Source organism: Pinus tabuliformis, chromosome 4_2, assembly GCF_031772625.1.
Source record: "Pinus tabuliformis cultivar Carrire ecotype Pingquan chromosome 4_2, CPIR1, whole genome shotgun sequence".
NCBI classification, from domain to species: domain Eukaryota; kingdom Viridiplantae; phylum Streptophyta; class Pinopsida; order Pinales; family Pinaceae; genus Pinus; species Pinus tabuliformis.
The window spans coordinates 696,434,506-696,459,857 of record NC_142304.1 but is presented as its reverse complement, the minus strand read 5'-3'; the positions used below and the strand labels follow the sequence as shown (position 1 = coordinate 696,459,857).

Genomic DNA, 25,352 nt, shown 5'->3' with positions numbered 1-25,352 from the left:
CAGATTAATCTCCATACCAGGAACATAGTATACATTTAGAAATATGAGCGTGCGTCCACCAGACTGAATTTGAACTGTACCCCTGCCAGCAACAGTGTACTTTTCACCTCCACCAAATACAACTGAGTCACTGAAAGGTGAAAAGTCAATAAACCAGTCACGCCTGTGAGAGAAGTGGCGTGATGCACCAGAGTCAATGTACCATGCAGAGGAAGGTACATGTTCTGAAGACCTTTTAGCCATAAAGGCGTAAAAGGCAGAATCTGTCTGCTCGGAATGTTCTGCAACATTCGCTGTCTGATGTGACCCTCCCTGTTTCTTTTGTTCAGCAGCAATCCTCTGCCTGCAGTCTTTCTTCATGTGACCGAACTTGTGACAGTAATTACACTGTACACTTTTCTTCCTGTTAGGATCAAAAGACTGAGATGATCCTCTCTGCTGAAAAGACTGAGAGGACTGATATTTTGCAGCAAATGCATTTTCCAAGGGCACTGATGAAGTACCACTACCAAACTGCTGTTTCCACCTATCTTTCTGCAGAAGTTTGGTACATAAATCTGAAAACTTCAGATCAACATTTGTAATGTTAAGTGTTTCAATGAAGTGTTCATAAGATTTTGGTAGACTCTTCAGGGTAATGACTACCATATCTTCTTCCTCCATGGTCCGACCAATGGCGTCGAGCTGATCTCGAATGTCTTTAATTTTGTTGAGATGTTCCTGTAAAGACATATGTTCATCCATCATGATGGAGAACAACTGATTTTTGAGAAAAAAAGCTCTGCTTTTATCAGATGTCTCATGCAATTCTTTCAACTGTTCCCAGATTTCAGCAGCTGTCTTGCCAGAAGGGATCTGAGGTAACTGATCATCAGCTACAGAGAGCTTGAGAAGCATAACAGCCTCTCGATTTCGATCATCAAATTTATCTTGATCGGTCCCGGCTGTACCTGGACGAAGCTCTTTGCCCAAAATGAGTTGATCAAGACGCCTGTACTCAAAAATGGTCAGCAGTCTTTGTTTCCAAATGTTATAGTTGCTGCCATTAAACCGTTGATTTCCTTCTAACATCAGATTGGTAAGTGTGGCCATTTTCACAAAGAGAATACAAAAGTATGACACACAAGAACAATGTAGCTGACTGCTTATGCTGGTGAAAATTTAAAGAACGGACTTTCAGCTGTCTAAAACAATAGTAGGACTGCTAATACAGTTCTGAGAATACAGTTTGCCACAAGAAAATGCCGGTCTACCATAAGAGTATACTTATGCAATGTCAGATATAATGAAGACTGTCAGGATCACAAAAAAAATTTCCACTGATTGGTAACCCACTGCTGGCAATCAGAACCATACATACAGCAAATACAAATTTTGAAATACGGACCCACATATGCTGTCTCAGTTTCAAGCTTACACTGCTGGTAAATACCACGGATATATTTGGCCCACAAAACAAATACGCAGATCTGAAAAAACGATCTATGCTTCCGGCAACCACCACGGATGTATTGGCCCACGTGAGCTTTACGTCACGTCTCAGGTATATACGTCTCAGGTATATACGAGTTTGAAATACGTGTCACGGTATCACGTCTCAGTATATACGTCTCTTGTCTCAGGTATATATCTCAGGAATGAACCACGGTTTTCAAGTATCCACGGTTCTACAGCATAGATTAACCACCTGCGAGATTTATCACACACGGATGACAGGATACGTTTTGACGTATTACAACAGGTTACGTATCAGATTAAAAAGCACGGGTTTCAGATCAGAGTTTGACTGAGGCAATATAACGGCATTTGCACAGGTCATAGCACACGCGTATATCCACGCGAATTACAGCATTGACAGCATTTGAGAATAACAGGTTTCAAATATATCCACGGAATGAGCCACAGTTGGCAAATATATATTCACGGATCGGCAGAATATATCCACGCGTTTCAAAAAGAAATATGTATTGACCACAGGTTTCAAATATCTATCCACGGGATTGAAATATAATGACCACGGGTTTCAAATCTATCCACGGAATGAACCACAGTTTGTAAATATATATTCACGGGTCGACCGAGCATTAGCCACGGGTTTCAAAATATATCCACGGGTTTTAAAAATGTATATTAGCCACGGGTTTCAAATATCAAGACGCCTGTAGTGATATCCACCTCTTATCTCATAGCATAGCGGATATAACAAAAAATAGTGTGCATTTCCATCTACGGGATTTTGACAGAGTTAAAATGAAAACCACGGGATTTTGACAGAGTTGAAAAAACCACGATTTTGAAACCACGATTTTGCCTGCAGATCGAATTTTCAAACCACGACTCTGACTTTCAAGAATGAGTTTTGAGGAAAAACACCTGGATCACGATTGCTGAGGAATTCCACGTTGTGGTCGAGTAGCCGCCAGGCGAAGACGAAGATAGCCGGATTCCGCTCCCATGAAAACAGTCACCGCCCCAAAGTTATTTTCTTAAAAAAATCATGCAAGGGAAGAATCCATTTCTGTATCGAGATGGACGACTGTAAGCTTTTATCACAGCGAGCAAAGCCGAGGCTAAGACTCAGTGAAGGCTGCCTGGCTTACAGAGGGCTCGACCTTAGAAAGGACTCAAGAGATTGCGATGCAGATAGAATTACTGTTTCAAGAAGAATCTCTTAACCTTGCTCTGATACCATAAAAGAATGTTCAATGAATTAATTCACATAGAGCAAACAGCTCAATGATAATACAAAGATATTTACAAGAATAGAAACATCAGGTTTCTATGTAGAATATCGAACAAACAGTTTCATCTAAGAAACTGCTAAAAGAATAAGAATAGAAACATCTAAAAGACTGAGCATTAATAAATAGAAATATAGAGATATATTCTAATAAATTATAGGCTTACCTATGTTGTTACATAGACTCATGGTTTTACTAAGATCATTTACAATATATAACTTGCAAAATGGGATGACCATGACACACGGACTGTTGATAAGTGATTCGATCCTTGTTGAAAAAATAGGTACTTCTGCTTCCCTGGAACTTTGACAATTTGAATGCAACATCTGGCTCCATATGGGGACACGTTTTTTCCATGAAGTAACGTGAGAACCCCAGAATCCTGCATCCAAGGAAACAAAAGTTCATCAAATAGATATCCATTCAACATCAAAATTATCATGCATATATAAAACATACCGCTAGAATAGAAAATTTGTCCTAAGAAACTGAAATATAAAAAACATAATATAAATGCGTGAAACAAACTAGCTAATGCCATAAATGAAAGGGAGTAGGGTTAGAGATACTATACGAGATGTCCTATGGCATAAGATATCTTCAACATGGTGCATATTGAGCATTTGACAACTCTCTGGCAAGTCTGTGGGCTGCTTTTCGGATGTGCCATGTTGAATTCTGAAAATGCTAGGACTGTGACTCATCTGAATATCGAGTTGTTCTCGGCCATCAGATTCATGAAACTTCTACCTTTTCCTTTTCTTTTTGGTGGGATGTGATTTCAATAATGAGACCACTGTAGATTTTCTGTCCTGATTCTGAGAATGCTTGGATGAAGGATCTGAACAATCTGAAATATGCCCAATCTTATTCTGAATGTACTTTGTCAAAGGTGATACATACATCTGATCTTCCTCAATTTCTTTTCCAACCTTGGCACTTCCAGTTGACCTGTATTGAGTGGGGCAAGTAACCTCCTGACAATGAGATGAGAACTTCTCTCGCAGCCTGGGAGACCAGGGAGACCTGTGATTGTGAAAACCCCTTTGTGCTTCCCCTTCGAATCCTTTAGCTTGAGTTGAAGTCCCAGAATATGTATCTTTTCCATCATTTGTAGCTTATTCTGAAGAGTGGTCTTTTCAATTCTGACGGCATCCATCTGGTTAGAGTGTTCAACCTTTAGAGCATTGATTTCTTTGGCATGGCTTTCCTCCATGATCAACAACTTATTCTGAAGGCATATATGACTGGCTTCCATATCCTTAATTACTTTGTCATTATCCGTTTTTATGGTAATCAAATGATCTTGCATATTGGACATCATAGCTTCCATCTCTTGAGCACACTTTTCTTCTATAGCTGACAACCTGCTTTGAAAATTGATTTCCATGTCCTTTATCACTTTATCATGATTTACTTGAATATAATCAATTTCTTCCTTATGATTTATTTCCATGGTGACTAGGAAACTTTGCATGGTGGCCATCTGATTAGAATGAGTAATTTCCATGGTTTTCAGATCCTCAGCATGTTGCCTTTCTATGGCTAATAATTGTTTCTGAAGACTGGCCTTCGTTTCCTTAATAGAGCTTATTTCGTTCTTATGATTTTCCTTTATGGAGCTAAGCTCTTCAACATGCTTTTTCTCCATAGCCATCCACCTAATGTGTAAGGATTTCATTTCCTTGGAGTGATCTGCCACTAATCTCTCTTGATTAAGTTCCATAGTTTTCATCAATTGAGCTTGACTGAACTACATGTCTCTAAGCCTTTGAGTTAATTCCCTGATAAGATCCCCTTGATCACTTGTTCCTGCCTTTCCACTATCTCGGATTTTGATCGCAAAGGCACATGTGGATTCATCATGAAAGTGGTCACAAGGTCTACAATATGGGACTTCTTGATCATTATTATGCTGCAACTCATTCTCTTGATACCTTTCTATGATATTTGGATCCTTCACATGACCACTTTCATCTTTGTTCTCAACACTAGAGGCACAAGGTGAGCCCTTTTGACTTTCATATTTGTCTTTAAAAGCATCGATGATGTCTTGTAAAGAATCAAAGGAGTCATCAGGAAACTTGCAAAACCAATCTCTAGCATCATCCTCCAAAGATAGGACAAAAAGTCGCATCTTGATGTCTTCATGATCATAACATGAAGATCTACAACACATGATCATACAACAAGTAAACCTTAAGATATGTTTTGCAGTAGTGATTTCATCATTGACCGTGAACAAAGGCAATTTATTAATGGCATTTTTTGGAATATCATGAAGAATGTTAGTAAAATGACACAGGGAAAACAAGTCATCCATGATGATCTGCTTTAGGGAAAAGGGGGCTAATGGATGTCAGAGAGAAATCCTTGTTCAAGAAAAACAAGAGATCCACTTGAACATGAATCTAGCTCCAAGATCCAAAAGGCAAAAAACCGAAAAATTAGTCAAGGATCAAGCAGATGGATATCAAGGAGAGCTTCTTGCTTGAGAAAAATGGATGAATAAGTGGAGTCACCACCCAAACAGGAAACCAACCTAAACGTCCAGGTGGTAAAAGTGTGAATGAACAAGATGAGAAGATTAGTGAAATAAAAAAGTGATAAGTGATGAGAAGATGAAAAATGATGAGAGATAGGTGCCAAAAATGTGGTGTTGGTGGGATAAATGAAAAGATGGAATATGATTTCGAAGATTATGAGAAATTGTCGTAAAGCCAAGGTCCAATAAATTCGTCCCTAGCAACGGCGCCAAAAAATGTTGTCGCCTGGATTGTACAAGCACCGTGACAATGCTCAGGACGGGGGTTGTCACTCTGATCCCCGCCCACTCCATTCTAGTTGTCTCCCAACAGCAGGCTATGGGGGGTAGTCCCTATGGAATGAAGTGAAGGAAAGCAAGTTGAAAATCAACTTACTTGGGAGACACGGATGAGTGGCCTAGCCACTTGGTTGAAATCAAACAAGATTATGATTAAATTAGATTTTCTATTATGAGACCAATGCCTTAATGGAGTCACAAATTCTTGCTTCTTATGAATTGAAACCAAATGACCAGATGGACACCCACTGCTCGAATGATTGACTAACCTATGTAAGATGCTTATGCGAGAGATTATGAGTGACTACTATCTTGGATTAAAATTGGTTAAATTACTTAAGTACTTATGTGATATTTATATTAAGAGTACTTAACAATGTTATGATGCAATCTTAAACAAGATAAGCTTCAAGAGGTACACATGTAAACTTCAAGTAACCAATTCACCAATTAACACAAAATGTTACATCAAACTATGAGATCAATGAGATTAGCCAATTTCAGGTGTATCTCAACAATAAATATTCAGAAAATGCAGTCCTGATCAATGTTATAATAGCAATAAGAAAATGTTAAACCAACAATGATTATGCTTGCCCAAGATCACAAAAATATGCCAACTTAGAAAATATGTATGTTAGCCTTCTCAAGATGTATCTTTCAGCAAAATTTTAGATCTGAAGTATAAATTGTAACAATAAGTTAACCCACTGAGCAACAAATAGTGATGTTAGCACCAATGCCCAAAAATGCCTAAAATAGTAAAAATCTGCCAAACTTGAGAAAAATCAATTTTTAGGATTTTGTACGGCTTGACTAGGAAAATTTCAGATCCGATATACTTATTTCAGCAGTGAAATAATGACAGATCAGAAAGATAAAATTTGCCAAAAATAAATAACCAATATTTTCAGAAATGGAAAAATAGACTAAAACTTGAAAATTTCCAATTTGAGAGCTTTGGGAGAGTTTGATTCAGCAATTTTCAGAACTGATAAGTTTATGACTGCAGTATATTAATGACAAATCAGCGAACTGAAAATACTACAGATAATCTCCACCAGTGTTTTTTTTTTCTAAATCTATCTACTTCTATTATTATACAAAAAGAGCAAAAATTACAGCAAGGCTGTGGCCTTGAAAGTCTTGCCAAGAGGTTGGCAATTTGCACAAGTGTTCACATTGGTAGTTCTCAGAGGACCTCCATTTTTGATATGGCCTCTTATAAGACCCGACACATATACATTGCTGAACAGAGACAGTAAAGTGCCCGAAACAACGCTAAACAGAGACAACAAAGACAGTAAAGTACCCGAAACATTGCTAAACACAGACAGAGACCCGATACTGGCATGAGTCAAGAAGCAAAACAGTGTGGTGTTCCTGCTGCTGGAGCTGCCTTTAGCGGAGAGCCGAGAGAGATCAATCATCATCAGTGGTGTATGGTTCCTCTACAACTTTGCAACCGAATTGTAGAGAGTCCTCTGTATCTGAGTGCCGAGCCCCCGAGCCTGTTGGTTCTCTCTGCACTGGCTCGCTTGGACCTGCAGTGACCGCTTGATTCACCATCGAGGAGCTTCCTGAGACTGGGCGCTGACTGTCCATTGGAGACGCCCTTCGCTGGACGGCCGGCAATTCCGGAGGAGCATCTACCTGGCCTCTGGGATCTTCACATTTCTCAATTGTGACAGAAACTATAAAGGTCGAATGAGCAAGAGTGCAGGGGATTCGATAGCGGACCGTGGGGTGTGCCTCGTGCTCACAAATATTCCGTCTACCGCGCCCTCGACCTCTGCCACGACCAAATCTTGTGCCAGGAGGACTGCTTCGCCCAGAATCCTGCACCTCCGTGAATGAGCGTGTCGGGGAGGTTGACCTCTGCGAGATGGCACGACCCCTGGAGCCTCCTCGCCTACTAATCATCCTGAGCTGTTCTTGCGGCATTGCCAGGCCCTGAGGAGGAGCGAATGAACCTGGAAAGTGATTGAACACTGCCACGCTGAGGGAGAGACGCTTCTTTACCCTGACCACAGTATCCCAAGAGACTGGAGCAGCAGAAATGAACTCGGAAGCATTAGGAGAGCGACAGATATGGTGCTCCATGGCACAGTTAACCGGGAGTCTGGTTGAGGAATTAATGTCGCGCGTTAAAGTCATTAAAAGCCCTGTACACCACCTTATATCAGGCGTGTTCGAACACTTGTCCATGTGACCGACCATGTGCCTGCCCTCCTTGCCATCAAACACCCGCATCCGGGGGGATAATCTCCACCAGTGTTGATAATATCGGTATCGGCAAAATATCGACGAGGGTCCAGAAAACATCTTATCGACAATATCAGCGAAAATATAGGCAAGCATAAAAAATGCATAATATATTCATTTTTTTCAGATTTTTAAACATATAAAGCAATAAAAACATGAACTAAACACATTGGCACATAAATATGAAGAAAGCACTGATATATATGATGTCAAATAGAAATGATACATCAAAGGCGATACCAAATCCTGTTGATCCCTGATAATTGTCCAATCAAGGACTCAAATGTGGAGAACCAATACAAAATAACATCACATATATAAAACTTTAAAAGTATCTTATCATCATGAGTTATAAACTTATATGTAGCAAAATAAATAAAACTAGCAGCTATTTATCTGAGACCAGTGCCCTCTCCCTAGCAGCTATCTTTATGTCTTGTTCAACGATTGCTTCAAGAGCTTTTTGTATAACCTCTGCACTAGAAACCATACAAGGCATTACATCTGTATCATGTGCAGGGAGTCTAGCCAGATGGTATTTCAATCACGTAACCCCTCCTAACATCTTGGTCCCACACAATTTGCATGATAGATATTCCCGATTTGCCCCACCAATAGGGTCCCCATACTCCCAAAATGGTTCCAAGGCTTTTGGCATATTTGACATTTGTAATGAACTAATTCAAATCTAGGGCATAATAAAACCAAAAAATTGGCATTAAACCCCCCAACACAAAAAATAATAAATAATAACCACCTCATTTAAAAAAAATTACTACATTATTTGCAATGTGATTGAAAAATGGCAATAAGAGGGTGGATAAGAAAGTTGAAAAAAAAAATGAAGTTTGTTGTCCAAATATGGAGAAAACCCTTGCATTGGCTCATGGGCATGAAAATCATAGCAAATGGAAAAAAAACAAAGAGACAAAATGTTGGTAGGCAAAAAGGCAAGCAAGCATAACCATAAATCTATGAAAAAATCATTAACATTGGGGTTTTTAAGAACATAATTGTTAATGGAAGAAATGAAGTTTGTCTCATTGTTCTTCAATCTTTGATCCACAAAAAGATCTTAGTTGGTGGTGATAATCATTGTTTGATCCTCAATCCCTCCTTGACAGCCACAACAAAACTCTTCCCCTTCCTTCTCCAACACTCAAAAATAGAAATGAGGAAAAAAAGGGCAAATTTCTCTTTTTCTAGCCGCGGCCTAGCCTGCCCAACGATATTTTATATCGTCACGCAATATTTTGCCGAGATATCGGCGATATCTCGGAAATATCGCGATATTTTCGGGAGCCAAAATATCGCGATATTTTCTCGACAATATTTCAGCTCGCCGGAAATATTGTGATATTTCTGATATTCGGTGATATCTTGTTGATATTATCATCACTGATCTCCACAATGTCTAAAAATAGTAAGTTTGCCGAAAAACTAAAAATTCAAATTTTTTAGACTTTAATTATAGAATGTTATTCAGAAATGTTCAGATCTTTGTTTTTACAGTTATGCAGAAATTTCCAGCAAGCTAAAATCTCAGATCTAGGTCAAATCAGAGATGCCCAAGTGGTAAAAATTTGTGAAACGAAGATTTTGCAATTCTAAACAATTTTGACCATATAGAATTTGATTTTAGGGCCTAATTATTTGTGTTTTTCATAGTGTAATAAAATTACAAAAAAATAAGGGTTTAGAGGTCAAACCCTAGGCCCAAGGCCTTGAAGATCCCACCGTTGAAAATCGTTGAAACTTTGGGATTACCTTGCCGCTTGCTAGATATGAATTTTAAGACCTTAATCATGCAAAATCGCCAAGTATTTAGCCTTAAATCTTAAGATTAGGGTTTCAGGTCAATTTTGGGGTAAAAGAGGCCAAAATTTGGAGAAATAGGACAAGGGAAACGAATTTGCGAGGATAAATGGGCTAGGATGATAGATCGGGCCACAAGGAGACTAGAAATGGCTAAGAAGGGCCAACGCTTTGCCCAGAAAGGCTAGCGTTTAGGAAAATAGGGTTATGGGGCTAGGTCTAAAGCCTAAGAGGGCTGAAAAGGTGACGCAGAGGGAGGAAGGGATGACGCAGAGGCCAAGAGAGGGAGATGTTGGGCCTGGAGGAGGTAGATCTGGCCCCAGGAAAGCCAAAAACTGAAAACCCTTGCTCTGAAATTTTTTTATGCTTCAGCTCTTTGATTTTCTGAAAATTCTGTCGTGGGAAACCTGCAAAAAATTCCAAGAGACTAGATCTTACCCTCAAGGGCCTAGATCTAGCTCTTCTTCCACTTAACTCCTTGATCTAACCTGCAAAAATAAAAATAGAAACACCCAAACCCCAAATATATACAAAATAGATCTAAAACCCCAACCCAAGTTAGAAAAAATAAATTACAATTTAAATTTACAATCTTATTTACAAAATATACATGGGTTTTTAAATGGATTTTGAGAAAATAAAAAAATAAAAAAAAAATTAATAATATTTTTTACTTGAAAGAATGACTAAAATGCTTCAAAAAAAATAATGATTCACTATAGCCCAAGCGAAGATTAAATCCGCCATATAAAAACTAGAGATCCAAGCAACAGTGATTCTTGCCCAAGTCTGTGAACTTGGAGGCCAATCACTGAAGTACCTGCAAACACTATGTACTTATCTCAAACAATAATTTGTTATATCACATTGGGAATCAAACCACTTAAGATTAGCCCAAAACTATCCAAAGTATGATTTTATCTCCATCTAATGAAAACATAGATCTTACCAATATTCAGCACAACATAGAGATGCCCGTAGTCAACACATACCACAAATCAATAAGAAAGAACACCTTAAATTTCACCCCAAAGTCTTTTCCTATGATAGAAAAAATAGTTCCCAGCATAACAATAGTTTACACAATGCTTCATCAGCAATTATAGCTAGAGATCAAGATGATTAGAGACTCAAATGGCTCTAATTTATAGATAAATCCTCCAAAAAATAATGGCTAGTTTCATTGATCCTTGTCAAAATAATCTTGGTCATTGATAAATACTTCAAGATCTTTTAATCTTGGCCCTTGATTTCTTATTTTTGAGGAATTTTCGAATTTATCATTTAATTCCATTTTAATTAGTTCAAAATTATTTATTTAGAGCGAATTTCCTCAAAAAAATTGACTTTGAAAAAGACAATATTGCCTTGGTGGAGGACTTTTAAAAATTGATTCTTTCAAGACCCATGAATCTTACCATTTGGAGAATTTATTTTCCTATACATTTTAATTTTGACTCTAATTAATTAATATTTTGGTTTAGGATTTAATTTTATTGTGCCAGAAAAATTAATTAATTTACACATTAAACGTTCAATTATTTTTCCAACTCTTTATTACATGTGATTTTTTTTAAAGACTCAAAAAGGGAATACACATTTGTCTTAGACCCTTAAGACACAAAACCCATCTGCGACTCAATATGATCTAGTAAACCAAGCGATTTGTAATAAAATAATTTAGCCAATAAACTTAAATTATTCCCAAACCACTTTTACATCAGATTTGACTAAAACATTAGGACTCACTTAATAATTTGACAATAAATTTCACCCTAGCTTTGGGGTTTTAAGTTGGAGGGAAAAAACTCTTCTGATTAGCCATGTCGAAAACTACATGCAATTAGTGAGGTTAAAAAACCTCCTAGGATGGAATTCATCATCAAATTATAGGCTTACCTAAGTTGTTACATAGACTCATGGTTTTACTAAGATCATTTACAATATATAACTTGCAGAATGGGATGACTATGACACACGGACTATTGATAAGTGATCCGATCCTTGTTGAAAAAATAAGTACTTCCGCTTTTCTGGAACTTTGACAATTTGAGTGCAACAAGGCCTGAAAAGAGCAATTTTGACCCTTCACAAGCCTATTAATAAGAAGGAACTCGACTTCATAGTGACTCACTCAAGCAATTTCGATCTTCTCAAGATAGAAGCTAGAAAAAGGACGAAAAGGAAGAGAAGAACTAGATCGAAGTTTTTGGGCCTCTCTCTCTCTCTCTCTCTCTCTCTTGTGTCGAACTTGGTTTGGTTGTCAAACTTTCTTGCATGGAAGAAGAGGATAGATTTGATCCTCATAGAAAATAAAGTTGTTGAGCATGTTAACGATTTTATCACTAAACCTCCAAAGGAAGAAGCTCAAGCTCTAGCTAAATACATGAAAAAGGAAATAAGGGCTCAAAGAATCCTTATGTAGAAAAATTGGAAAAGTGAAAAGACATCTATGACATACTGGTGGAATTATTCTCCATAAGTTCTACAGGAGAAGTGATATCATTAAGAACCAAGTTGTACAAGATGATGATATCAAAGGAAGAAGGAATACTACTTTATGAGGGTGTTTGAAATAAGGAACCAACTGCAAGAGTTGGGAGAGATAACATTTGACAAGGAAACAACTACTATCATACTCAATGCACTACCAAAGGAATGGGTTAAGTTTACATCAAGCATTTATGAAGGAATCTACTCCATTCAATGAGTTGTGGTCACTATGCAAAATTGAAGAAACCAGGTTGAAGGCAAAAAGTGAAGTAGGATCAAACGAGCAAACTCAATCATATGCTGCCATGGCGAAGAGGAAAGGAAAGTTTGGGAAATTTGGTCCTCAGAAAAGGAAGAAGAATATGGTGAAGGTTCAATTCCATGGATATGGGTTTTGGAGAAAATGTAACTAGGTTCAGTCTTCATAAATGTAATTTTGATATGTGTACTTATTCACGAAAAGAGAAACTATTTGTGTATTATTTGTCAATGAGTTTCTTGCTCATTGAAAATAGGTTAAGCACATTTTGAAGTGCTTCTAGAGAATCAAATTCAAAATGTAATTATGAAAAGATCCTTTGAGGGCATGTTACATCATGTAAGTCATCATACAAGGTCAAGGAAATAACTCCAAGCATGGTCAAATCCTCTCCTAGCACCAACGAAGTCTACAAGAAGCAAAAACGATGAATAAATGTTGAAATATAATGCAACTGCAAGTCAGCTTTAGGGACAGTCATGTCAGCTTCAAGGAGGGACAGACCTCTATAAATAGAGGTTTTCCACTCCTCATTTCCACACACAATCATATCTCTGAAATCCGCAAGCAAGGAGGACAAAGTAAGATGAAGAAAAGGTGACAAAGAGGGCTAAAAGGGCAGTGGAGAAAGAAGGTGAAACAACGAAGAAGAAGAGATTGTCTTTAGGGCATACACAGTCCCATGTGCGAAGAAGTAAGGGCTACCTATGACTACAACTACAGTAAGGTGTAGGTCATTATATCTCACAATTTTCGGGTACAAATTAGGCCTACAAGGCCTCTCTCATCAGCGATAAAAGGAGGTAGAGCCAATGAAATAGAAGGATTGTTCTAGGGTTTTTGCTGTCCACATGTGCGAGGATTTTAGAGGTAAGTTGTTACAGATTGACAGCAATTTAAAGGCAGCACTTTGAAGGGTATCATTTGGATGTAGAGAAAGGTCTACAAGGTCTCCAATATAATCAAAGAAGGACCTCCTTATAATGAAGAAGAGGAGCCCTAATATTCTAAGGTTTACTATTGAATTTTCTAAGTCTATCCGTTAGAATATTAATCTATAGTCTGTTGGTTTATTTCTTCTACTTGTAAATTCTGAACAAGTTATTTAAAACATTCTATACCGAAATAAACACAATACAGTCACAACATCCACAGATCATCAACTGAAAGAAAACAAGCACACAAGTGACACCGTTATTTTTGGACAAATGTCCCCGAAAAAACCCAATGCGGGAAAACTCATGCAGCTATTTTGAGGGTTTATTATTATGCAGTATTTCCTTGAGTACAACTGGGTGCCTAACTGGCTCACCCGACAAAGAAAAATACACGACAGCAATACCTCTATATTCGAAAACAGGTATTCAGAAAACCTGTCCCACGAATCCTTCTCCGGTGATTCTGAAGCTCGGCGCTGGCCCTTCTGGCCTCTGCGTCAGCCCCAGGACCCTCTGTGTCTGCCCTCTGAGGCATTGCGCAACCTCTGGGACCCTCTGCGTCACTCTTGTAGCCTCAGCGTTATCTCAGCTGGGCTCTGCGTGGCCTGAACTAGCTACTGCTCTCTCTCTCTCTGCTTTTGCGTTGGTCTCTGCCTCTTTGTCCAGTACTCACTGCCCCTCACTGTTGATCATTGATTCACTTTTGCTTAGCAACCCTACTTTAGTAAGATGAATGACTGATCACTCTGGTGTTTTTTCCAACTAACCCTCAAGCCTCCTCTTATCCTTTTCTCGTTGGTCCTTCAACGGCCGAGATTAAATCTCTAGTCAATGGCTAAGATTAGATTTGGCTTGATCCATGACTTTTGGAACCTTCTAACCCAGTTTTATATTAATACCCATTAATATTTTATTTTTCCTAAGTTTAGACTTAGGAACTCCATTAAAAATATTAATTATTTTAATATTTCCCAAACCGGGTACAATCTGTCCAAACCATTTCTGGATTTTGGAGATCTCATGTGCTTTAGCCTCTCCACCAACTTTCATGGCTAGAGCACATTCGATGCTACCCCAAATCAACATTTACTAACCTAGAAGACAAAAGTACTGGAAGACAAAGTGTCGGAAGAAGAGCCGAAAGTGACAGTACAGAACGAGGAAGGATTTAACTCATGCTTGGAGGATATCCTAGTCAAGGGTCTAGGGTTTGGCAGTTGTTCAAATAAGAAGCTTCAATAAGAGAAAACTTACAAAGGGTTTCCCTCTCAAGAGTGGAGAGGGTTTGTCCCTGGCAGAGAGCCAAATTTGTGTTCTTGTTATTTTGTTTTGGTAGCAGTTTGATGAAGCACACACATATGCACTAATAAGAAGACAAAGAAGTATAAGCTAACTAAGAAAAAGTAAAAAGACTTCACAAATTGTTATCAAGTCTCAGAGAATCATCACAACACTACTTTGGCCTAGATTCACTAACATTATTTCAGAGCAAGTTGACACATCAAGGAAAGGGCAACTCAAGAACACTCAAGCATCAAGCCTAGAAGTCTCAACCTCTTCAAGGACAAGAAGGGTCTACAAGCCATCATTCATCAAGGAGGGCTACAAAGCTAGAAGGAGAGCCTTATATAAAGGCACCTACAAAGAAGAGCAGATCTACATCAAGCTACAAGTCTTCAAGCACACCTCATCACCAAGTAAGTCCACTTGGAGAAGACAACTTTAAGGACACCAAGATCCAGGGAATACAAGCTTTCAAGGAGGAAGCAAATCCATCAAATCTCAAAATCTATCAAGTAAGTACATGTCCCCTTCTGAATATACATCAATGTCTTTTTGCAAGGAAACCAATAAATTGGTATGCACCAATAACTTTCTTGCATGGAAGAAGAGAACTGATCTACTTCTCAAGGAGAATGAGCTCCTAGAATATGTCAAGGGGAACATCATTGTCCTTGCTAAGGGACAGACTCAAGCCTTAGCCAAGTACAATAAGGATGAGACAAGAGCTCAAAGGATTCTAATAGAATCAATCAAGGACTCTCTCATTCCCTATGTCTCCAAGTTTGAGACATCAAAAGAAATTTATGATAAGCTAGTAGAGCTATTTGCAGTATCCACCACCGGAGAAGTATTATCTCTGAGGAATGAATTATACAAGATGAAGATAAAAAAGGAAGGAATAGCTCCCTACTTCATGAAAATATCTGAGATGAGAGATCAACTTCAAGAGCTTGGGGAAGTCATGTCTGATAGAGAGATGACAACTGTTGTACTCAATGCTCTACCTGAGGAGTGGGGAAACTTCACATCAAGCATTTATGCCAAGAAGGAAGAAACCACTCTTAGTGATATGTGGTCTCTATGCAGAACAGAGGAGACTAAACTTAAGGCAAAAGAAGATGTGGGATCAAAGGGGCAAGCATTTGCTACCATGGCCAAAAGAAAGGGTAAATTTGGCAAGTTTGGTCCACGAAGAATAAACAACAAAGACATGTCCAAGATCCAATGTTTTGGATGCCAAGAATATGGACACTACAAAAGGAATTGTCCCAAGCTTAAGAAGGACAACAACAACAAGAGAGAGAGAGAGAAGAAGCTCATATAACTCAAGAGGTGGAAGAGGAAGGAAAGAAGCAAAAGAAGGAAGATCCTCTGAATCTCTACTATGACTAGGTCAAACTCTTTCCTTATAGACTTCTTTCAAAGTTTTGAGTAGAATAGGAGCATGTAGGAATAAATTAAATTGCATGGCTAGAATTACTCTCTAGAATCTAGCAGCATGATGTACATGGAGTTCTAGAATCTAGACACTCATGTAGATGTAGCATTTATGAGAAGAACAAAAATGCATAAGTAGAAATATCTTCTAGAATATAGGAGCATGGCAAATATATCTCAAAGATATTCATGTAGAAGGAGCATACCTAGAATAGGACCTCATATATGATGGAAGAAAACTTGATCATGACAAGAATCTTAGAAGACCTAAATCATCAAAGGTAGGAAACATTTGCAAGGCGAGGATCATTAAGATCCTATGATGGAATCTTCAAGAGAAGGTTCGTGAACTAAGCAAATGTCTCATTGGGAATCCCACTCATGGGATTCAAGAAAAGGGATGATATGCAAGCAGGCTAAGATGAAGCAAGAAGGGCTACACCAAAGAATGATCAAGGAGGATCAAGATGAGGTATGTATGCATCAAAGTTTAAGTCATGTCATCATTTGTATATTATTGAGTCATGGGTATAGTTCTATAACATGATCAAGCATGAAAGGATCTCTTTCACCAAGAACATGCTCGAAGGCATGTACCACGATGCAATGAAGGTCAACAAAAGAACATGCTCACATAAGGAGCATAAGATTGCTGACTAAGAAGCAAGAAGAAATGCTGACAAGTCCAGAAAGCAAGGGATGAAGGAATGCTTCCACAAAGAATCAAGTGGTTGACCAATCTATCTGATAAGAAGCAAATGAAGAAAGAGATCAAGCATGTGAAGAACACCATGATCACTGAGAATCACTATCTAACAAAATGCCTTGAAAGATATCTCCTGAAAGAAGGTAGGATAACTCTAATGAAGGAAGAAAGGACCCTTGACACCTATGAAGGCCTTGGAGATATAAAAGGTGCAGATAACTAATTCTACTCTATGAAGATGTCGTGATGAAGAAGCCATCCAACAAAAGGAAAAGCAATGTTGAAGCAATATCAGGATGAAGTCATGATGGGCTACTAGGTCAAAACATATAACCTAGCAAGTACGATGGAGCATCCATGAGGAGTGCATTTCGAAGCATGGACAAGATGACAAAGGAGTAGCCAAGATGACAAGAAGAACCTGATAGTCACTTTCCACAAAGCAATGACATGACTAACCTAGAAGGAAAGTGATGGATGGATGGTGCCCTACCGAGAAGAAGTTCGATCGAAAACTTCATGACATCAAGAAAGGAAGGAGATCATGCAGCAGAAGGACCCACGAAGAAGAAGTTGCTGATGAAGGAAAGAGTCCCTAGTTAAGAGGGAGCTCTGACAAGTCCTTGATCAAGAGGGAGCCTTGGATCAACCCTGATTACAAAGGAGTGATAAATTGTGTTTTCCATTTCATGGGGCATGCATGAAACCAAGACTAAACAACCGTAAGTCTAGATGAAGGCCATGAATGGAAATGTAAACACAAGATAGACACAACATTCTTGTCTTCATTTGGGAAGAAAGAATGGGAAGATTAGGTAATCATCTGGCATCCGATACTCTTTGAGGATGTGTAGGGCATCCAAGACAAGAGTAGGCAAGGCGACCGATATTCTTTAAGGGTTGGGAACCCAAGATAAGAATAGTCCTAAAAGGTCATGCTTGAGAACACTCGGGTGGGTATGTACCTTGAGAGACAATGATGAAGGTGTCTATAAATCATTGGTCTCGCCAGCATTGTAGCTCATGGTCTCATAAAGAGATGGAGTTGTTAGTCAAGGCCTTGCACTGTGACAATGCTGATGAACATGATGCTATAATAGATGGATTGCTAATCTGGTTTCTCTTATCTGAATTCTTCAAGATTGAAAATTGTCAAACACCTTGTAATGTTGTATGAATACCTCCCTAGTTAAGAGGGAGTGTTGGAGAAAATGTAACTAGGTTCGGTCTTCATAAATGTAATTTTGATATGTGTACTTATTCACAAAAAGAGAAATTATATTTGTATTATTTGTCAATGAGTTTCTTGCTCATTGAAAATAGGTTAAGCACATTTTGAAGTGCTTCTAGAGAGTCAAAGTCAAAATGTAATTATGAAAAGACCCTTTGAGGGCATGTTACATCATGTAAGTCATCATACAAGGTCAAGGAAATAACTCCAAGCATGGTCAAATCCTCTCCTAGCACCAACGAAGTCTACAAGCAACAAAAACGATGAATAAATGTTGAAATATAATGCAACTGCAAGTCAGCTTTAGGGACAGTTGGGTTGGCTTCAAGAAGGAGGGACAAACCTCTATAAATAGAGGTTGTCCACTCCTCATTTGCACACACAATCATATCTTTGAAATCCGCAAGCAAGGAGGACAAAGTAAGATGAAGAAAAGGTGACAAAGAGGGCTATAAGGGCAGCGAAGAAAGAAGGTGAAACAGCGAAGAAGAAAAGATTGTCTTTAGGGCATACACACAGTCGCACATGCGAAGAAGTAAGGGATGCCTGCGACTACAACTACAGTAAGGTGCAGGTCATTATATCTCACAATTTTTGGGTACAAATTAGGCCTACAAGGCCTCTCTCATCAGTGAGAAAAGGAGGTAGAGCTAGCGAGAATAGAAGCACTGTTCTAGGGTTCTTGTTGTCCACACGTGCGAGGATTTCAAAGGTAAGTTGTTACAGATTGACAGCAGTTTAAAGGCAGCACTTTGAAGGGTATCATTTGGATGTAGAGAAAGGTCTACAAGGTCTCCAAGATAAGCAAAGGAGGACTTTCTTATAGTGAAGAAGAGGAGCCCTAATATTCTAGGGTTTACTAACCTAGAAGACAAAAGTACTGGAAGACAAAGTGTCGGAAGAAGAGCTAGAATATGTGCCGGAAGTGATAGTGCAGAAAGAGGAATAATTTGACTCATGCTTGGAGGACATCCAAGTCAAGGGTCTAGGGTTTGGCAGTTGTTCAAATAAGAAGCTTCAATAAGAGAAAACTTACAAAGGGTTTCCCTCTCAAGAGTGGAGAGGGTTTGTCCCTAGCAGAGAGCCAAATTTGTGTTCTTGTTATTTTGTTTTGGTAGCAGTTTGATGAAGCACACACATATGCACTAATAAGAAGACGAAGAAGTGTAAGGTAACTAAGAAAAAGCAAAAAGACTTCACAAATTGTTATCAAGTCTTAGAGAATCATCACAACACTACTTTGCGCTAGATTCTCTAACAGTGGGCACGATAAGGGAGATTGTCCTAAGCTCAAGAAGGACGACAACAAAAGAGGAAGGGAAAAAGCCCATATCACTGAAGAAGTGGAAGGAGCTTAAAAGAAGAAATCCAAGAAGGAAGAAGTAAAATATATCTACTGTAATTGAGATAAGTCTTCTCCACCTAGTTCTTTTCAGTTTCTGTAAATATAGCTATCATGCTAGGAAGCATTGGAAGCATGATAGGATGCATCATTTTAGGGGATGGCATCATAATAGCATATGATTAAAAGCAAGAGCTCATGGGAAGCTTGAAAGATCGTTGAAGTTTATGGCAGTCACTATTAGAAGGAAGTAGCTCTTGATAACCTTATTAAAAGCGTAAGTAGTACTTATGGGTAGAAGTGAGTCATCTAGTACAGATCTCACCATACATCATCAGGAAGGAGCATCTGCAAGATGAGGATAATCAGGATCCTCAGCTAGAATCTTCATTGGAAGGTTCATCTCTTGGGAGATGCAAATGTCTCGCTAAGAATTCCACTTTGGTTGGGATTCATTGTTTGAAAGAATGATGGTAAGATGATAAAGGAATGCAGCATGTCAAAGATGATTGAAGCACTCTCAATCAAGGATAGGAAGCTACTGAAGGAAGTCTAGATGACCAAAGAAGAAAAGAGTTATGTATGCATATTTTTAATAAATTGAGTCATGTCATATAGTTGCAGATAGCATGGATAAATGCTCCGCCTCATGAGCATGATCAAGAGAAAGGGATCTCCTCCTTCGGAAGGATGCATAAAGGCATGGTTCACATATTGATTAGATGAAATCAACATAATAAGTCCTCATATGGAATATGTGGTGGTTGATAAAAATGAACTACAATTGGAAGTTCCTGGGAAGTAATGTGTGAATAAAGAAAGGAAGAGATCATGAAAGATGCAACTATGGAGAAGGCAATCAAAATCCAATGACTAAAAGATTTGACTATGATATCACCATGGGAAAGATATGAAGACCCTAATCAAGTCTGGAAAAGAAGGAGACCCTTGGCATTGTATATCTTGGAGATGTGTCAAATATATGTGCAGGATTTTAATATTGCAAGCAAACAGATGTCATGATGAAGGGCCATCACAGAAGGTAATTTTGATTTGATGTTCTTTTTTATTTTTGAATAATATCTGGATGGGTTAATGCAGGGCTACTGGAAAAAGAGTTGTGGATGTTGTCTACAACTAGCACTCATGTGGTGGGATAGAAGATCCTAAAGGAAACATGATGTGGAAGAGCTAGTTGTATGAAGGAAAGCCATATGTGGACCAGAAAAACACTTTTTGATAAGGGGAAGGATGACATGACTGACTTGAGGAAAGTGATGGATGGACGATGCCCTACAAGATGAAGGCTCCATAATATTAAAGATAAAATTCATGACATCAAATGGAGGAGCGCTACAAGCAGTTGAAGGTCCCATGATCTCCACCAATGAATAAAAAACTGATGAAAACAAGTCCCTAGTTAAGAGGGAGCTTGGAAACAAGTTTCTAACTTGGTAGAAACTTGGAAACAAGTCCTTGGCTAAGAGGGAGCTTGGAAGCAAGTCCCTGGGAGCCTGGAAAAGTCCCTGGATAAGAGGGAGCTTGAGAACATTCCTTTATAGGAATGGGTATATCCTCCCTAGTTGAGAGGGAGAGATAGACACATCATTCTTGTCTTCACTTGGGAAGAAAAAATGGAGGATTGGGTAAGCATCTGGCATCTGATACACTTTGAGGATGTGGTAGGGCATCCAAGATGAGAGTAGTCGTAGAGGACCAATATTTTTTTTGGACTAGGAATCCAAGATAAGAATATTTTTGGTGGAACATACTCTGAGAGAACCCGGGTGGGGTATGTTCCGAGAGACAATGATGAGGGTGTTTATAAATCATTGGTCTCGCCATCACTGTGCTCTAATCTTGTGGAGAGATAGAGTTGTTAGTCAAGGCCTTGCTATGTGACAATGCTAGATGATATGATGCTATACAGATGGGTTACCAATCTAACTCTTCTTATGAGAATTCTTCGGATTGAGAATCTCCAAGTACCTTGTATGGATTATGAATACCTCCCTAGTTAAGAGGGAGTGTTGAAATATGTAACTAGGTTCAGTCTTGATAATGGCATATGTAATCGTGATTTTATGTATTTAATGAAAAGAGAAAAATAAATTTATTATTATTCTTGAGGCATGGGTTTCATGATCAAGAGAAATTTATTTTTAGGTTAAGAACCCATTGAGTGCTTCTAGGTTTTTCATAAAGTCAATTGAGTCATTGTCATGTATTGAAGACCCATTTGGGCATGTTACATATTGTAAATAAAATTTATTTGAGTCAAAATAGAATCAAAAGACCCTCCAAGACCTTGTCATGGCACAAAGATCAAGTCAGCCTACATGAAGGGACAAGTCGGCCTAAAGAGAGAAATTTGTACCCCTCACAAGCCTATAAATAAGAAGGAACTCGACCTCATTGTGACTCACTCAAGCAAGTTCGATCTTCTCAAGATAGAAGCTAGAAAAAGGACAAAAAGGAAGGAGAAGAACTAGATCGAAGTTTTTGGGCCTCTCTCTCTCTCTCATTTTAGGGTTTCTACATTTGATGGGCAGAAGAATTCGTTGGGCAAGTCTAAGTTGTAGAAGAATTTGCTAGGTAGGTGAAAGTTGCAGAAGAGTTTGCTAGGTATATCGAAGTTGCAGAAGAATGTGTTGGGCAGTTTGGAGTTCAAGAAGAATCTATTGGGCGAGTTGGAATTGCAGAAGTTGTTGGAATCAAGGTTTGACTTAGTCTTGGAGGGTCTTGGTCTAAGGGTCATAGGTCTTGGAAATTGTCAATTGAAGTTCTATAAGAATAGAAGAATTCTTGTGGGTTTTCCTCTCAGTTGGAGAGGCTTTGGCCCTGGCTGATTGCCTACATCTTGTGTCCTATTGTCTTTTTGATTTTATTGTTTGATGATAAAGAACACTAATAATAATCAAGTGTACGAAGAAGATAATCAAGTTAAGTAAAAATACATCATAAGCAGTTATCAAAGTAAGAGAAATCACCTAATCCAGCTGCACTAGATTTCTCAACAAACGTGTCCCCGTGGAACACTGGGTAATATACATTGACTCTAGACTTAGACAACACCACTAAGGCCTAACCATTAGGATGTACTCTAGCTTTGGAGGTATGAGTGAAAAAACTTGGGAAATTATTAATCGCTAAAAAGCAAAAAATAATTAACCAAGTGAAAAAAACACTCTAGAGTAACTTCCCTAATAACTAAGTCCTAGGGAGCTAAGTCTTTTACATAAGTTCATCATGCTAACATCATTTATTACAATTCCCCCATGGGGGTACAGAAATTGCATAGAGAAAAAAATTAGAAAAAGGGGCAAAATTGTCCTACAAGGCTTCTGAACTTGAAATTTGAACAAGTGTCTTGTTCAATCTTGGTGGCTCACTGCAAGTCCTGCCTGGTACATCTGGGGTGGTAACACTGCATCTCCGAATGCTAGTCAATTTTTTCACAATATTTTCTGATTTTCCAAGTTGATGACCCTGACTGATTTTTCCCACTTCTGATTTTTTCAAACACTGGATCAAATGAACAACAAAATACCAGAAACATATGATAATGAACAATTAGCATGTGCTAGGGCATGCAATCGAATAACAGCATGCAGAACTCTCCAAATCTGTCTCACAGATAACCTTGAAGATAATCCTTCCCAAACATATCTGAATTGGTGTATTTAGTACTCCAGTAAGCCACCAGCACAAGAAGTGCAACAGAGATGTCCATCAAAATAACATAAGGACTTCACTGTTAGTTAAGATAAACCTTTAATGTTCAATTTCTCATGGGTGTGATCTGGTGGACCTAAACTTTTTTAATGAATTTGTAGAAATATGTGTTTTTTACTTGCAGATTCGCATATTTTAAAAAGATTTGCATTTATTGACCGTTATTTGATCATATATCAAGGGAGCATTTGGCCCAGATTTTAAGAATGTACCGGTTCACATGTATTAAGAATTCCTCTTTTCTTAATAGCAATCATGCTAGCTTTTTACATGAAGGATTCTTATCACTAATGAAATATTGGATCCTTACCCAAGTGCAGGGTTTGATGAGAGCATTTAGAGTTGAAGACTTACCAATAGAATCAAAAATGCTTACAAAAGCATTGGATGAGGCTCAGAGGAAGGTGGAAAACTACTTTTTTGAGATTAGGAAACAACTATTTGAGTATGATGAAGTCCTCAATAGCCAACGTGATCGTATTTATACAGAGCGCAGGCGTGCTCTGGAAGCTGATAATCTTCAACCTCAAATGATAGAGTATGCAGAACTTACCATGGATGATATTCTAGAGGTAAGTGGTGCACATCAAATTTGATATTAAATCTTGCCATCCAGAACTCACTAGATATTAGTTTTAGGAGTGGAAATGCTTGCCTATCTATTTAAATTTTTGACACTACTTGTACTTGAGTTTTGCTATAATTTGCTACTACATTCCTATTATTTGCTTCCATGTCTATTTATCTCCTTGTATAATCCTTTTGTTATGTGAACAGGCAAACATTAGTCCAGAAACTCCAAAAGAAAATTGGAATCTTGACGCTCTTGTTGCAAAATTACAGCAGTAAGATTTAAAATATTTTCATTTTCCAAACTTCTCCCCTGTTATTACTGTATAATAGTTATTTTGACAGTGAATCCTAGTTCCCTTGTGAAAAAAATGGATATCAAACCCAGTCCAAATAGATTACATATCTGCATGTAATGCCACATCTTCCGTTACCAGAATCAATGTTAATATTACATGATTTAATGTTACAGGTACTGTTATTTGTTAAATGATTTGACACCTCAAGTGCTAGCAGAAAAGTGCAGCAGCTATGATGGCCTGCGGGAATATCTTCGACTTCGTGGTCGGGAAGCATACTTGCAAAAAAGGGTTCGTACTTTTATATTGTTTATTATATTTGTGATGTGAATGAAAATGCTACTCTCTAAAGCCTTTGAACTAGAGCCTTTAGAAAAAATGCTACTCCGTATAAAATGTGAATTATCTTGTGAGTACCATATTTGCAGTTTGAACATCATTAATTATCAGTGTTAACGTTTTATTACGTCCATTACTATAAGTTTTGAGCTTACTGTACATGAAAAACTCTAGGATAATGCAGTACAGTTGATATTGTCATATCGAATCTTCCCTCGCCTTGATTGAAATGTTTATGCCAAAAAATATGTCACTTGTTGTTCATTGTTGTTCTTATCTTTCTTTCCTAGTTCTTTGAATAAAAATTCAGAGAATATTTATCTGATCCTATAGACCAGTACTTGAGATCTTTCGAGAACTGTAAGACATTTTGTGTAATTTTACTTGCATCAAATGCCCACTGTTTCAAACAAGGGACACCTATTTCTGATTTAATCATGTTCTTGTAATGATTAATAGCTTCTGGTTTTACAGATCAGTAATTTGTTCAAGGATGTTACACAAGATCAGCATCCTTTCCATTTGAAATGCAATCAGGCAAGATAAGAGCATGTCATACATATACTTAACATGCAGAGACATTATACTGCGGTGTAAGCATGTATGAGTGTAAGATCCAGTTTCATTCTGCACCCCAAGACACCTGCCATTAAGGTCCTGTTACAGCAAAAATCTTACACCTTAGTTCAAGGCCTTACCAAGTGAATAAGACAATGAGTATCATGGGAGAGTCACCATTGTCACATATTCCCCGCGTTTTATTGGTTGATACAATCCAACACAAGGGAGGCTTCCCTAGTAGATATTATGGATTTAATGGCCCAGTCAAACCAAGTCAAGAGCCCCCCAAGGCTTCTACTTCTGTCACCACCAATCAAGAGGATCAAACACTCAGAGTTTATGGTGGATTTGAAGGTAATTTACAGATTTTAGTTCAAAGGATCTCATGGCTATTGTCATGGCTTAGGTCAACCAATTTAAGCTCAAGGAAGGTCCCAAACACGCACAATCCACAAATTACAGTGTTGTAGCAAACTAGCTTGTAAAATAGAAAATTGCAGCAATAAACCA

At 38.2% G+C, this 25,352-nt stretch overlaps 1 protein-coding gene across 1 annotated transcript in view; it reads left to right on the top strand.

Annotated features, from left to right (window-relative positions):
• The window catches only part of AGY1 (Albino or Glassy Yellow 1), a 388,365-nt gene that overhangs the window by 324,769 nt on the left and 38,244 nt on the right, over positions 1 to 25,352 (top strand). The window contains exons 17-19 of the mRNA XM_089424074.1: positions 23,394 to 23,645; positions 23,851 to 23,918; positions 24,116 to 24,233. Coding sequence (XP_089280200.1) covers positions 23,394 to 23,645; positions 23,851 to 23,918; positions 24,116 to 24,233 — 438 coding nt within the window. The remainder of the gene's footprint in view (positions 1 to 23,393; positions 23,646 to 23,850; positions 23,919 to 24,115; positions 24,234 to 25,352) is intronic.